The sequence below is a fragment of the Sinocyclocheilus anshuiensis genome, unplaced genomic scaffold, assembly GCF_001515605.1.
Source record: "Sinocyclocheilus anshuiensis isolate Anshui unplaced genomic scaffold, SAMN03320099.WGS_v1.1 scaffold192, whole genome shotgun sequence".
Classification (NCBI taxonomy): domain Eukaryota; kingdom Metazoa; phylum Chordata; class Actinopteri; order Cypriniformes; family Cyprinidae; genus Sinocyclocheilus; species Sinocyclocheilus anshuiensis.
Window position 1 is genome coordinate 725684 of NW_015554077.1, and position 16206 is coordinate 741889.

The window sequence follows — 16206 nt, forward strand, 5'->3', positions numbered from 1 at the left end:
AATTATTATTCATCCGATTGGTTTTGCAGCTCTGACTCCTACAAGCTCTAATTTCCTAAATTTTTATGGTCATTTTTAACTACTCTCAATGCTAAATCGTTTTTGCTCCTACACACCAATAAAAATTAAAAGATGATATATGCATCTTCACAGTCTAGGGTTTCACATTCACTGATTTATTTTACACTGATTTGCCTTTCCGAAACAGAATCCTGCCTTTCATGTGATCTCTGCATAATCTCTCCTTAAATTTTTTATTTTTGCTAGGTCTAAGTAAATCTTTTAGCAGTTGAAAATGTTGTGGAAAAACCAATGTAGCAATCAATACATTTCAAGCACCACAAATTGACATCTACCATTTACAACCAATAAGAACATGCACCGCCAACCTGCAACTCAAGCACACGTCAACAGATATTAACACATGACTTTAACAATAAAGATACTAAAAAAAAAAAAGACCACCAACAAACACATAAAAGGTATGAACTAGGCATAACAAATTGCAGCCACACAATTTCCAATCCACTGAAATATTGAACCTCCAGGAATGAGGACACAGGCGGAGTGAAATGCTCTGGCGACAGTGAGAATGAAAGGACACGGGACCATGCTGAGAAACAATAGCAGGAAAAGAAGAAGAGAAAGTACAGAAACAAGTGAGGAGCATAGTAGCGTAGCACAGATATACCTTCATATACGCCCTGCACGTCCTTTCTCGCTTTTGAAGCTTTTTAATTTGAGAGAGGACACACACAAGAACAAAAACAGACCAAAGAAAGACAGTTAGAAAGGTTGATGGTGTACTAATGGGTTCTCCAATCCACAAGCACTTCAGAAACACAGTATAGCAGTTGGATCTGCTATGATGAAATCATGTAACGGATGAATGTAGGGGTGTACAGAGTGGCCTGGCTTTCAGAAAAACTATTTAGTCTGGTGATTTCAAAAACCCTCAGGTGCTCTTTCAAGTAAAAATAGAATCAGTAGCTCATTACCATCTAAAATATGCAAATGAAACATATGCAAAACAATATTCAGACGCAGACTGCCTAAATCAATGTGTGGTTTACCTCTATAGGATCGGGATCAGGGTTGGAAACTGAACTAAGAGAAGGACTTGCGTTGGAGATTAGGTGTAAAGGTGTGGTTTACGAATAACGGTTAAGATAAAGATTTATGGTAAGAAATTGGGTGCTGGGATAGGTCTAAAGCAGGGGTATTCAATCCTGCTCCTGGAGGGCCACCATCCCTCCCCAAAATTAAACTTACCTGAACAATCTAATCAAGGTCTTAGGTATACTAGAAACTTCCAAGCAGTGTGTAAACTCTGCAGGACAGTGGCCCTCAATAACCGAATTTGGACAACCCTGGGCTAAAGGTTGGGATTCAGATTAGATGGAGTTTAGGGTCAGGAAAAAGATTAGGTGTACAGGTGAGGTTTAGGAATAATGGTTAAGGTAAAGATTTAGGGTAGGAAACTGGGCACTGGGTTATAGCTTAATGTTGGGATCCAGGTTAAATGAAGGATTTTGGGGTCAGGATATAGAATTGGTGATTTGGGATAAAAGTTGGGGATTCAAATTATGTTTCTGAATTGTGATTACAAATCAATGGATGTCCAAATCAAAGTGAAGCTTTTCTTCTACAGGATCTGTATTGTGAGTTTGTACTAGGGGAAGGAGCAGGGTTGGGTTTTTGAGGTGAAAAGTAAAGTTTAGGCTTAGTATTTTAGGTAACACTTTAGTAGAGGGACCAATTCTCACTATTAACTAGTACTACATTGGCAGTCGTGGCCTAATGGATAGTGAGTCGGACTTGTAACCCGAAGGTTGCGGGTTCGAATCTGAGGTCTGGCAGGGATTGTAGGTGGGGAGTGAATATCCAGCGCTCTCTCCACCCTCAATACCATGACTGAGCTTGAGCAAGGCACCAAACCCCCAACTGCTCCCTGGTTGCCACAGCATTGGCTGCCCACTGCTCTGGGTGTGTGTTCATGGTGTGTGCGTGTTTGTTTACTACTCACTGCTGTGTGTGCACTTGGATGGGTTAAATGCAGAGCACACATTCCAAGCATGGGACACCATACTTGGCCACACATCCTTTCCTTTCCTTTCCTTTCCTTTCCTTTCCTTAATACTTAAACTTCACAACTACCTTACTAACTATTAATAAGCAGCAAATTGGGAGTTTATTGAGGCAAAAGTCGTAGTTAATGGTTTGTTATTGGCGAGAATTGTACCTCAAAATAAAGTGTGACCATATTTTAAAAGTTGATGTTAGTGTTGTACATGATGTTAGTTATGATTTATCATAGGAAAGAGGCTGGGGTAATGGTTAAAATCATAAATAGGGTTTAGGGCCATTGTTCACTGAAGGAGTATGCGGTCAAGATAAATAAATCTTTGATTTACAATTTAAAGTTTGGTATTAAGGTTTAGAGTAATAGCTTATTGTTTAAACTAAGGATGTTGGTCCAGGAACATGTCCTGTTCATGTAAATTACACTGGCTCCATGAGACAAATGCCATTCTTGTTATAGTTCACTGGGGGATCCAAACTCTTTGCAATCAGGCTTGTGTGCCTTCAGTCCCTTCCACTGGCCTGTAACTATGAAATTAATTTGAAAGAAACGCTTCACTCTTAGTGAGTACAGCCTGTGCTCCAGCCATTTGATATCCACCCACTTCTTTGACTTTAATGAATGAAACACACAAAAAGCCATACAGACAACACAATAGCCAATAAAGAGGTTTCTGTCTTAGTATTTAACAAAACTAATGTTACTTCAAACGCTTTGAATTTGCTATCCAAGCTCCCTGACTTAAAGGGATAGTTCACCCAAAAATTAAGATTCTGTTATAATTTACTCACCCTCATGTGGTTCCAAACAACATCGTAAAAGTAACATGTATGAATCAAACAGTTTAATCTAAGCCTTCTGAAGGAACAAGCTCACTTTTTATGATGAATGGATTTAATTTAGACTTGTAGTCACATTTAAACACCGATCAAATTGCATGCATTAATACATAACCACGTAACATAAAAAAATAAATAATAATAAGCAGAAGCTCAAACATCCTTGCTTGATGTGCAAGAACCAATGAAGTTTGTTCTTGTATGTGAAGCATGCTGAGCTGCCTTTGTCCATATTTGATGTGCTCTTTTTATGTCCGTTGAACAGTGTTTACATTTGAATAAAAGCCTGAATTAAATCTGTTTGACATAGTGTGTCCCCTCAGAAAACTGGGATTAAACTATTCAATTCGTACTTTTACAATGTCAAACTTTTTGAAGCTTCAAAGTTTAGGTTGAATGGACTTTCAATGCAAAGACATAATTCTCTCAAGTAGCATTACAAATATGTATATTTGTACACAAAAGTCTTATGGGTTTCATGAGTGAATGATGACAGAATTTTACATTTGGTTGAACTATGTCTTTAACAACTAATATTCAGTCCCAGTAGTCTTAGAACATGCTGAATAAAGCCATATATCTTTAAAGCTCATGTTTGATGAATGTATGCCCTCAAGATCCCTAATGGTTGAAGTAAATGTTACATAATGGACAGTTGTAACCAGAAGGGCTAGTAAGCAGTTAAGCACATAAAGCAGTCTCTCATATGTATTTTAAATGCAATGCATAGGTTTTATATAAAAGCAGCTAATCGTTTTTTGTAGACTGATAACTGGCTTCATTCTTCTCCTTGTGACCTATTTTCAGAAAGTGTCTGCACTGTAATTTGCATACTTGTAAAATGCAGTAAAATATGTACTATTCTGGTGATGTGAAAGTATAAGTGTGCGAGACAGTGTGCTAATACTGGGACTTAGTACCATGTTGTTGTGATACCATAGTCCCCCTTTGTCATAACTATTAATAAGCAGCAAATTGGGAGTTTATTGAGGCAAAAGTCGTAGTTAATGGTTTGTTATTGGCGAGAATTGTACCTCAAAATAAAGTGTGACCATATTTTAAAAGTTGATGTTAGTGTTGTACATGATGTTAGTTATGATTTATCATAGGAAAGAGGCTGGGGTAATGGTTAAAATCATAAATAGGGTTTAGGGCCATTGTTCACTGAAGGAGTATGCGGTCAAGATAAATAAATCTTTGATTTACAATTTAAAGTTTGGTATTAAGGTTTAGAGTAATAGCTTATTGTTTAAACTAAGGATGTTGGTCCAGGAACATGTCCTGTTCATGTAAATTACACTGGCTCCATGAGACAAATGCCATTCTTGTTATAGTTCACTGGGGGATCCAAACTCTTTGCAATCAGGCTTGTGTGCCTTCAGTCCCTTCCACTGGCCTGTAACTATGAAATTAATTTGAAAGAAACGCTTCACTCTTAGTGAGTACAGCCTGTGCTCCAGCCATTTGATATCCACCCACTTCTTTGACTTTAATGAATGAAACACACAAAAAGCCATACAGACAACACAATAGCCAATAAAGAGGTTTCTGTCTTAGTATTTAACAAAACTAATGTTACTTCAAACGCTTTGAATTTGCTATCCAAGCTCCCTGACTTAAAGGGATAGTTCACCCAAAAATTAAGATTCTGTTATAATTTACTCACCCTCATGTGGTTCCAAACAACATCGTAAAAGTAACATGTATGAATCAAACAGTTTAATCTAAGCCTTCTGAAGGAACAAGCTCACTTTTTATGATGAATGGATTTAATTTAGACTTGTAGTCACATTTAAACACCGATCAAATTGCATGCATTAATACATAACCACGTAACATAAAAAAATAAATAATAATAAGCAGAAGCTCAAACATCCTTGCTTGATGTGCAAGAACCAATGAAGTTTGTTCTTGTATGTGAAGCATGCTGAGCTGCCTTTGTCCATATTTGATGTGCTCTTTTTATGTCCGTTGAACAGTGTTTACATTTGAATAAAAGCCTGAATTAAATCTGTTTGACATAGTGTGTCCCCTCAGAAAACTGGGATTAAACTATTCAATTCGTACTTTTACAATGTCAAACTTTTTGAAGCTTCAAAGTTTAGGTTGAATGGACTTTCAATGCAAAGACATAATTCTCTCAAGTAGCATTACAAATATGTATATTTGTACACAAAAGTCTTATGGGTTTCATGAGTGAATGATGACAGAATTTTACATTTGGTTGAACTATGTCTTTAACAACTAATATTCAGTCCCAGTAGTCTTAGAACATGCTGAATAAAGCCATATATCTTTAAAGCTCATGTTTGATGAATGTATGCCCTCAAGATCCCTAATGGTTGAAGTAAATGTTACATAATGGACAGTTGTAACCAGAAGGGCTAGTAAGCAGTTAAGCACATAAAGCAGTCTCTCATATGTATTTTAAATGCAATGCATAGGTTTTATATAAAAGCAGCTAATCGTTTTTTGTAGACTGATAACTGGCTTCATTCTTCTCCTTGTGACCTATTTTCAGAAAGTGTCTGCACTGTAATTTGCATACTTGTAAAATGCAGTAAAATATGTACTATTCTGGTGATGTGAAAGTATAAGTGTGCGAGACAGTGTGCTAATACTGGGACTTAGTACCATGTTGTTGTGATACCATAGTCCCCCTTTGTCACATCTTGTTGCATCTAAATACATTACCTAGATATTCATTATTTCTTAATCTTTCTTTCGTGTCAACTTTGTCATACATTAACATTCATGCATTTAAAAACCATTGTGGCAGCTTCAATCTTATTATCACTATTATACAACTAAATGTCCTCATCCATTGCACAAAATATTACCCAAAAATGCATGTATGGATGCACACCAGACAAAGTATATCATCTAAGCATCTTGGGCATACTCAATGTCCTGGAAACACTCATTCTGATCAGACATACTAGTTTGCATGGATAGTAGGCAAACCCCACTGAGTGATTCACTTCAATCTGTGCATTTATACTTTTTTCAATTCTCTAAAAGCACAATGGGGTGTAACACAATGAGTTTGATGCCGTTTAACAATCTTTTCGAAGCAAGTGTCCTTTAAGCAAAGTGCCTCTGAAACGTCCACGGCATGCTGCTGCTTATTAAAAAATCATGTTGAGAATGAAATCCTGTTAATACCTTATTGAAGCTGCGGCCGGTGGAGTCTTTCTCGCTGGGTCGCAGTTCCTGTAACTGAGCGTCTAGAATATCCACCAGCTGCTCCATGAGCCTCATGGTAGAGCTAATGTCACCGGCAAAGATGGCTCCTTTGGTATGTTTGGCCAGCTCGTTCGCCAGGTTGGCTGCATTTTCCCCACTCCGGATCTGAGAGATTACACAAATTAACCTCACAGCATGGCTCTGAAAAATATCATTTTGTATCTACGAGGCTCTTGACTCCCATTATGACATCTTCACGCTGAGTCAGCAACAGCCCCCCCGCGAGCAATTACAGCTATCATTAGAAACTGGTAATACTTTGGAAGAGCATTTCAATGGCTGAAGCATTTCTGCTACTTTCGTTCATTTTTGTGGGTGTACGGTAGGACGTTTGGTGTCCCATTGTGCACATCCATTCTATTTACAGGAAGCATCTCACATTAACGCAAAAGTGCACACACAGATCGATCTGCAAGATCCCTATTGGATGTTTGAAGGCTGTGTGTCTTCCTCTTAACAAGTGATAACAGAAAGAATGAGCTCCACAATATGGCACCGGAGAGTATTTTATTTTTATGATGTTATGCTCTAAAGACTGTCACTTTTTTTTTGCTCCTTGTTCTACGAGGACAGATATATTCTGGAACTACAAACCTTTTGTGCGACTTGATTCACCCAGTGGGATGTGCAGTTGCTCAAATCTGGGCCTTTTGGGTTCCAGGTCCCAGTGGAGAGAACACATAGGTAGGAGGCAGTGCCTGTTTAAATAAAGATAACATCATCATCATTATTATTTGCCACATTAGTACGTGTAATCTTTTATAAATAAATACGATATGGATTGTCTGTCATAAAATGAGAGCCAGTGAGTGATCTGACTCCAGTCTGTGGTTCCAGCACAATTTTCACATTTAATTATTATAATTACATTTATTAGCTTTTACTTGTAAATGTATCCTTAAAGCCAAATGTATTATTTATTTGTCAAGATACTGCACTGTTTACTGTTCTTTGTTGTTTTGTACTCATCTCATTTTAAAATATTTAATTGTATGCAGCAATGCTGTGTGTCTTTGTCATACACGTTACATGTACTTACTATAGTAATAACAATAAATTATGCATAATTACATTCAACTAACCCTAAAGGAAACCCTCTTCCTAACCCTAACCATACAGTAAGTATATGCAGTTAACAGTGTTGGGACGGTTACTTTGGAAATATAATACTGTTACCGATCACAAGTTACCCTATTTAAAATGTAATAAGTAGTGTAACTATGTCAATTACTTTATTAAAGTAATGTAACTGATTACATTTGGTTACTTTTCTAATGTTTCGAACTGTTAATCATTTTGAAACATTTAAAGCAAGCAGGTTAACCTCACAGTCATACTCAACACTGATGACTATCAGACTTTCAAAAGCCTTCACTTGAATTAAGATTATAATAATTTAATTTTAAAGCACAGCCACCATAAAATGACTTTAGCACCTCTTTTTACTTTTGAGATCATTCTGAGGTTAAATACAGATTTAAAATCATAAGAAGCTATGATACTGTTTTTGAAATCAAATCTTTGCATAGCTATGATAGGAAACACTGGCAACAATGCCTTGGGAAAAAAAAAAAAAAAACAGTTAACCTTAAAAAATGATTGAATAAGCATGTGTCCTAAACTCCTGAAACATTGGTGTCGTATAATTTAGAGCGGTCAATGCAATTTATGAAAGAAATCAATGTGAAAAAATTTTAGATTTAACCCCCTTTGTAATCATTAACCTTTTCATAAGTAACTGTAATTTAATTACACTTTTTGTCTCAGTAACTAACGGATTAGAATTACATTTATTTTGTAATTAAATTATGTAATTCCATTACATGTAACCAACATTGGTAGTTAATTAACATTACTCAGTACTTAAATATATTATTACACTATAACAAGGACACAAAATAAAGTTTGACCAATATTTGTTATGGCAATAAAGAAATTTAGATTTAACCCCCTTTGTAATCATTAACCTTTTCATAAGTAACTGTAATTTAATTACACTTTTTGTCTGAGTAACTAACGGATTAGAATTACATTTATTTTGTAATTAAATTATGTAATTCCATTACATGTAACCAACATTGGTAGTTAATTAACATTACTCAGTACTTAAATATATTATTACACTATAACAAGGACACAAAATAAAGTTTGACCAATATTTGTTATGGCAATAAAGCACCAGTAAAGATATTTAAGATACAAAAGCTAAAAAGGACTGTCTGACGACTTACCAAATAAATACATGCATTGGCATAAATAAATGTTAATTATTATTAACAAATTATTTATTCTAATAAGTAAACACATTTGCTAACAAGATTAAAGCTAAATGTAAAATCACTACAACGCATGGCCTCTCATGGCTTTATTGCTTTATTCAAATGGCCGATCCTAAGAGAATAGACACATTTCTCTTCGCCTAGAGGCCAAATGCATATCAGCTTGTGTGTGACTGATAGCAATTCAAAGAGCCCTGAGTGGAAAACTGCAGCATGTTACACTTCAACAGGTACATGCACCCACCTCGAGTTCCTTTGGGGCAGGGTCGTTCCACCAGCATGCCCCTCTGCGTCTGCGGCCACAGTATGTCCCTGAGCTCTACGCTCTCGCAGAAGCGCTCAGGTGGAGGGAAAGACTCCAGTGAGGGAGGCGTGGTGGTTTGGGGAAGTACAGCTGGTGATTTGGGTGTCTTATTAACAGCTCTGGTCCCTGCAGTGGTAACTGTAGTCACCTGACCTCTCGGTTGAGTAGTGGTGGTTGTAGTGGTTGTTGGTTTTAGTAACTTGGGTGTTGTGGATGCCTCTGAGATAGGTGGTGCTAAAAAGAATAATAGGTCAAATTAGTTGTTGCACAAATTATGTTCTGTTTTGGGTGCCAGTGCTTAATAAAAGAGAATAATTATGAAGTAAAACATATTCAGCTTGCATACAAGACCTCAAGCTCTATTATACTGTATCTCAAGAGCTTATTAAAGAGCTGAATCGCACGGTTTTTGAACATAATTTTTTCTCTCACCCTCAGTTTCTTTGTTCCTGTGTCTATATTTCATAATCTTAATATAAATAACTAACTTAATTCCTCAGGCAAGAAAAATATGGTACATATATCAGCGTAAACTGAGCAAATATTGCAGGCCACACTTTACACTGGAAAATATACGTGTCTTATTTCCAAAACGTAATTACGTTTTTCCTAGCTAGGAAGTTACATAATGTGAAGGGGTTTGAGTCCTAGATAACTCAAACTTCTTTGCATTTTGCATTGGTTCTTCCTGTACAGGGTAACAGTGATATACCTGACCTCATATCTCCAACCACAAATATGGATAAACCCAGAAAACCCTCTGAACTTCACCCGCCGCTTTCATCGGCTAACCTGATTGTGTGAATGACAGCATGCAGCCACGAAACCCACCGATGAAGCGGCCCATAGAGGTGTGAGAGATTTTAGCGCAGTATGGGTGTGAGAGCACCTCCATGTATGTTTGTGAGGTGGAAAAGACCGATCGAGTGAAAGAAAAGGCTTTCTTTTTGAGGTTAGACGTGACCTACTGTGAGTTAGTGTCAACTGACCAGCCAGAGCTCTGGTTCAGATAAAAACTGAGCAAAAACAGCAGCAACGCCTTTACCTGCAGACCCCGATCTTTACAGTTTTCACCCATGTGTGTGAGTTTTGACACGGTTGGCAAGACTGGTGTGCCATTATTGGCTTTTCACTCCCAGATTCTGGCTGTTTGTCATGATGGCTGTAAAACAAGCTTTAGCTCAATGTTCCAGAATTAAACCACAGATGAGAGAAGCCTGTTAAAGTCAACAGAAAACCACATTCGCAAACCATTCTACTATAACTGTAGCCTAAAAATAATGCTTCAAAAAAACTATTTGTCTGTTGGGTAACATTATCCAAATGCCACATGCTTAGGTTATGTGAGCCGAAAAAGGAAAGTCATTCAAGCGGTATAATATGCACACATGAATTGTGCAAATGTGCATATTATATATATATATATATATATATATATATATATATAGCATAAAAATGAAAACCAGTGTCCATTCCAAAAGTGGACATTGTGTAAATAACTTATATGTATTTATTTTATTTGAATTACAGAAAATAAATGCAACACTTCGCAGTGTCTTTGAGAAATCCATCGCTCCTTTATGTAGACAGAGAGAAATAATCTGAGCAAAACACAAGGAAGTTAAAAGTGCTAAAGAGACCATTTCATAAAGAAAGAAAGAAAACACTTTTCAAACTTTGACACTATTGTCCTTTGTGCTTTATGTATAATTTGGTGTGGTGTCAATTATGGATTGTGGTCCTTCAAAACTGAACATGCGGGCGGTAAATGGATACTTACTCAGCTGTCTCATACCACCTAGGTGTCTGTTATTGTTTTACAGAATGCCTTTGAAATCTGATTTATGGGCAGATATATTAATTTTCTCTTTGTTGTAACAAAGGCAGTTTCTCTTAAGATAAGTACGTTTGTAGTGCTGTAATGAAAATGTGTCTGACTCACATTAAGCTCAAAGGAACTTTCAGTTCAATGTCAAAAAAAGAAGAAATATTACCTTCGCAACAGAGAACAATTTCAAACTAAATATTCAAATGAAGTTGTGGCGATAAGCACCTAAGGACTAGTTCCAGCATGGTGGAGAATTTCCAGTGACTTCTACTGTTTTTACATCGAGCTAATGATGATTAATTTAGAAATATTTCCCTCACCCAAACCATTTTGAATTTAAAAAAATTAGACTTAAACCAGACTAGACTTTCTTTATAGGGGTTATTTTGCCCGCCTTCGAATGCAAGCAAAACAAGACAACACACACATAGCTTGGATGTAATAGGACAACCCAGGCTCATTGAAAATACGTGCTTGTGACAACGTTTCTGCAATACCAATATTATGTATCTTATTGGACATGTTGTGTCAGTTTCAAAGTGAAATGTCCAGCAAGTGGTGCTACAAAAATGGCCACATTTTTATTATGCCAGTATTGCGGTGGTTCTGAATTCAAATGTCTGGGGACTCTCTATGCCAAACCCAACCCTTAACCTTCCCGGTAGTGTTAACGAAAGCAGAAGTCATGTAAAAACGCATTTGCTGATGCAACTGTGCTATTTAAATTTTCCTCTACGCAAATTTGAGGTTTTTTTTTTTTACCGTAGTTTCACAGGATTTGTACTAGTGCTGGGCGGTATGACCAAAAATTTATATCACTGTATTTTTCAAAATGATACCGGTTTCATGGTACATGATGGTATTTTTTTTTCATGCATGACCGGGTGTTAACCATATTTTCTACTCATTGAGAGAGGAAATACTGCAGTATATTGACTTAGAATGCCCTATTTTACTGTCATGATGAGTGAATATTGTAAACACCGGTATTCGGTATGAACCTGTATACCGCCCAGCACTAATTTGTAGTGTGCTTTGCCTCTCAAGTACAACGCCGTATCACGTGAGCTACCGAGCAAACCTGCTGAGTTAGAAAACCAGTACATATGAAGCTGTATATGTGACGCTTACATTCAAAAATATCAGTTTTCAAATCTCTCAGGATGTTAAAATTGTCATAACATATTGTGCAAGCAATTTTGTGAAAATTAGGCTTTCGTAATGGAAACTCGGACCCTGTAAATCATAATTTTTGTGAAAAGGAATAAAAGTTGTCTGAGTTCTACTGCCTCTAGTGTTCACTTTAACTGGAATCAGCAGCAATGCATACGTATAGGTAGGCTACATTTTTTTTTTAATCTTGACTGTTGTAAAATTATTACTTTATATGAACCCTTATTTTACCAGCAGCATTTTCATACTGGAGTTTATTTTATTTTGTTTTTTATTTACTTTGAATACAAGAACTCCAAAACTAAAAGGTTGTTGTCATGCAGACTTACTAGACCGTCTCATTCTAGCTTTTAATGCTGAGAAGTAGTCTAGCCATAGAGGGACTGGTCTAAGAAAGACAGCCTCCCTAGGATGCATCCCTCCAACTGAGAAGGGCTGACTGGGGGAGGGGCTAAATTATATTTTCTAGGGAGGGGCTAAATGTGGTAGGGCTGGTTATGAGAATAAATGGTTAGGCTGGGGGAGGGGCTAAACATGTCACAAAGAGGAAAAGATTGAGACGTGTGGTCAAAGGGAGAAGGTGAAACTCACATCAAAGGTGGAAATTTGCAACTTATAATTATGCAGCAGCATTAGCAATTGTAATATATATATTTTTTTTTTAATTCAAGGAAGGTCCTTAACAAAAATAGAGGCCACTGAGCAATCTCTCCAAGTGGCAGTAGAAGCGAGACTAAAATAAAGCCAAATCCATTAGTGGTCTTCTGAACACAAAACAGTATTTTTTTCAGGCAGGAGCAGAGAAGACTCTGCATAAATTTCGCTAACCATCAGCAGTGTAATATCACATGGCAATTATCACAATCAGTGTCAAACTAATTCCATTAATGATGAGCAAAAATGAGATTAAGTGGCAAGCAGCGTAATGTGTGTTTTCCACCCCGATTCAGATGGCAAATATAAATGCTGTCTGTCTCCTCCACATCAAGATGATTCCCCATTATGAAAGATGATTCCAGTATCAATATGCTGCTGGTTTTAATTATTTTCTCTTTCAGCAAACGGCGCATATGATGCTATTTAGGATCTTTATGAGATGTCATCCTAATATGTTGTGCCAGCATTCCACATGAAGGAACAATCTATCAAGCCAGCATACAAGCAAGTATTCTCGCAGGTATGTGTTATACAGTCCACTAATACATTACATTTTGTTTACACCTGGTATTAAGTAGAGTTTTGAGTATACTGATCACAAGTGATCAGGTGAGACACATCGCTGTTTACACTTTGTAGTAAAATGAATCTCAAATGCATTCTTACTTGCATCAAAACAAGGAAAATTCTCAGTTATTTTAGTGGGGTATCTGTATTAACAGTCTCAGTCTCTAACAGTCTCTGTGTCTCAAACAAAACAAAACAAAAAGTTGTAGTATAGTAAACAAAGTAGTAAATAAATATTAAACTAGCTGGTACCCATTATGGCATACTTTTTATTTTAGTATTATACATTTTATTCAATATTTATACCAGAAAACACTGAACCAGGTTTTAAACTTCACATTTCATAGAAGATAAACAGAAAATAAAATGCCACATATAGTATTTAGTTTGAAAATATTATATTTAATAAAATGATGTTGAATTTCTTGAAAAACAGTTTTAGGCCTGTTTATGTCTGTGATGTTGTTCAATGTCTCCAGTCAGTCAGAATTTAAATAATTTAAAAAATAAAAAAAACTGTCCGCATTTACACCCAGACTGTTACAGTCTGAGCAAAATTAAGAGCCACACTTAAAACTGACCTACTGCAGTCATTGATGCAGTTACAGATGTGATATTGGAGTATTTCTGGTCATGTGATTTGCATGAATACCCTGACAATTAATCTCGTAATCACTCCATCCCTGAAGAGGAGCTGTTTTTGTTGCCCTCTGATTTTAAGGGGAGGGATGTCTTCCTATAAAGGCAGGGGCTTATCATATCGTACATACTCTAGTGGTTCGTTGTAGCAGTGTCTCAAAATCAAGGTAATTTCACAGCTATCAAAGTAAAGTGGAGCAAACATCAACTCTGCGGAGCATAACTCTGACGGCTGTGTGAGTGAGCTGATTATTGAGATGATGATATAATCACCACATCTAAAATAGAGAAAACACAAATGATGTTAGATTAGATTCAAGTGGGGATGGGGGGTATCGTTCAACTCGCGCGCTGCACAGGAGCTAATGCTAGTGAAATTAGCATGTTTTGTCCTTCATCAGCACTGATTGTAGAGCTAATTATTTCCTTTACAGGCTGCTAAAAGACAGGCAGAATATACACGGGCACATTCAATCAGCCACATCGTACAAGTGTGAACCACAAGTGGATACATTGTGGTAACAATGTGATAACATTTCCTTAATGAAAGATTTGAACCCTCCGAGGTAACACCCCAGAGAAATGTTAAATGAATTTTAGATCTGAGCCCTAATACTTTGCATCTGAAGTGATATTGAGTTGATATTTCTTACTTAATTGCTTGCTTGTGCAGGGATGAATTTGCTCGATGGTTTTAATTCAGTGGCAGTAATCGCTTCAGGCTACAGGAAAGCTGCTAGCACATGCTAAGAATGACTCAGATGATTCTATCCTGAGCTCAAAAATAAGTCTGATATAATAAGTAGTGCCGATAGTAATGTGATTATGAATGTCATACATAGCCTTCGGAGAGGTGTTTTGGCTCTGTTCCAAAAGCTAGTGAGCTGCTTTGCAGTCTACATAGGCACCTTTTAAAGGAGCATCTTAAGAGAAATGGGACCTCATTGAAACCTCAAGTGAATGATTTGCGAGGAGCACAAAATAACATTCCTCATGTGAAGTGCACACACACAAATTACAATTGATGTCAATATGGTAAGCAGGTAGCATGTTGCTAAGGTACACTGTGATGTCTATATGCATCTCAGCAATTAATGCAATACACATGGTAGGAAAAAAAAAATTTTCTGTGAAGGATACATGTGACACTGCCTTGAATTTGGCCAGTTAAAAAGGTTGCAGCCTTCATATCAGAAGCACACCTGATGGTTGGTTATAATATAACAGTTAGCCTTAGAAGTGCTTTTGAATGCTATAAGCAGGTCACAAAAAAATTGTACCTTACAAACTACTATCTTGTCATTTAGTGGATGCTTTTATCCAAAACAAATAATTTGAAAAATGGAAAAGGTACTGGTAATTTTCTGCCAGGACATTATCCATTTTCTGGACATTTCCTTTTAACCCAATTTAAAATAAGGGAAAATCTCCTGTGAAAAATTAATGGTTCATTAAGCCCCGTTTTTACATATTTTTCTTAGCTTGTATGCATATTTTAAATTTACAAAATTAAATTTTGCTCTTGATTCATACTTTATCTTGGATGATTTAAAAAGTATATATATATATATATATATATATATATATATATATTATCACACAAAACATTTTTTTCTGTTTATGCCCAGGGTTAAATTAGATTTTGAATCCCAAGTTTTTAATATGGTCTCAGATTCCATTAGACATTGTAAAATGTAGATTTGAGGACAGTCTCTACTGAAGTCATTGAGTGTCTCAGAGGTGTTTGACTGAGGTAGTAAAATATTATATGATCATCTGGTTATATATAAATAACCTTATATATATATATATATATATATATTATCACAGACAACTTTTCTTCCACAGTGTATTCTGAGATTGCATTTTCTGTGAAGGATACATGTGACACTGCCTTGAATTTGGCCAGTTAAAAAGGTTGCAGCCTTCATATCAGAAGCACACCTGATGGTTGGTTATAATATAACAGTTAGCCTTAGAAGTGCTTTTGAATGCTATAAGCAGGTCACAAAAAAATTGTACCTTACAAACTACTATCTTGTCATTTAGTGGATGCTTTTATCCAAAACGACTTTATCCAAAGTGCACTCATTAGGGGTACAGTTTCACGACGGCCCTGGGTACAGTTACTCTGCTCAGTGTCTGCACAAGCAGATTCATCAGTAAGGTAGACACCGCTGGGTCTCCGCAGAAGAAAGACACTCTTATTTTAAATTCTTAAGCCCCACTAATCTGCGTAAAGTTGTTTGACCTCTACACTTAGCCAAGTTTTCTGGAGTAATGCAAGAGTCTCGGCCGCTAGGCTGAGCTGGGATTATGGTAATTATGGTTATTATTTTTTTTCAATGTAAAGATGATCTGACACATAGTATGGCCATCCTGTCCTAGCTCTTGACAGCTAAATTAAAAACAGGCTACGCTGACGTGACCTTCGGGACTGATCCGGTCTCAGCGGAGAGCCGTCTCTCAGCACAGACACATTGAGAGGCCTTCGAGCAAAAGTGTGAGTTGTTTGTTTTGAGGCGCTTGTGATCTACTCTTTTGGGGGTGATCCACCACTGCCGCAAGGCTGCCTACGTACCTGTCCAGAC

The 16206-nt window shown here is 36.7% G+C and overlaps 1 protein-coding gene across 1 annotated transcript in view; it reads right to left on the bottom strand.

Annotated features, from left to right (window-relative positions):
• LOC107669005 (adhesion G protein-coupled receptor L2) overlaps positions 1 to 16206 on the bottom strand; it is a 112131-nt gene that overhangs the window by 36063 nt on the left and 59862 nt on the right. The window contains 4 exon segments of the mRNA XM_074186939.1: positions 692 to 730; positions 6088 to 6273; positions 6763 to 6866; positions 8692 to 8985. Coding sequence (XP_074043040.1) covers positions 692 to 730; positions 6088 to 6273; positions 6763 to 6866; positions 8692 to 8985 — 623 coding nt within the window.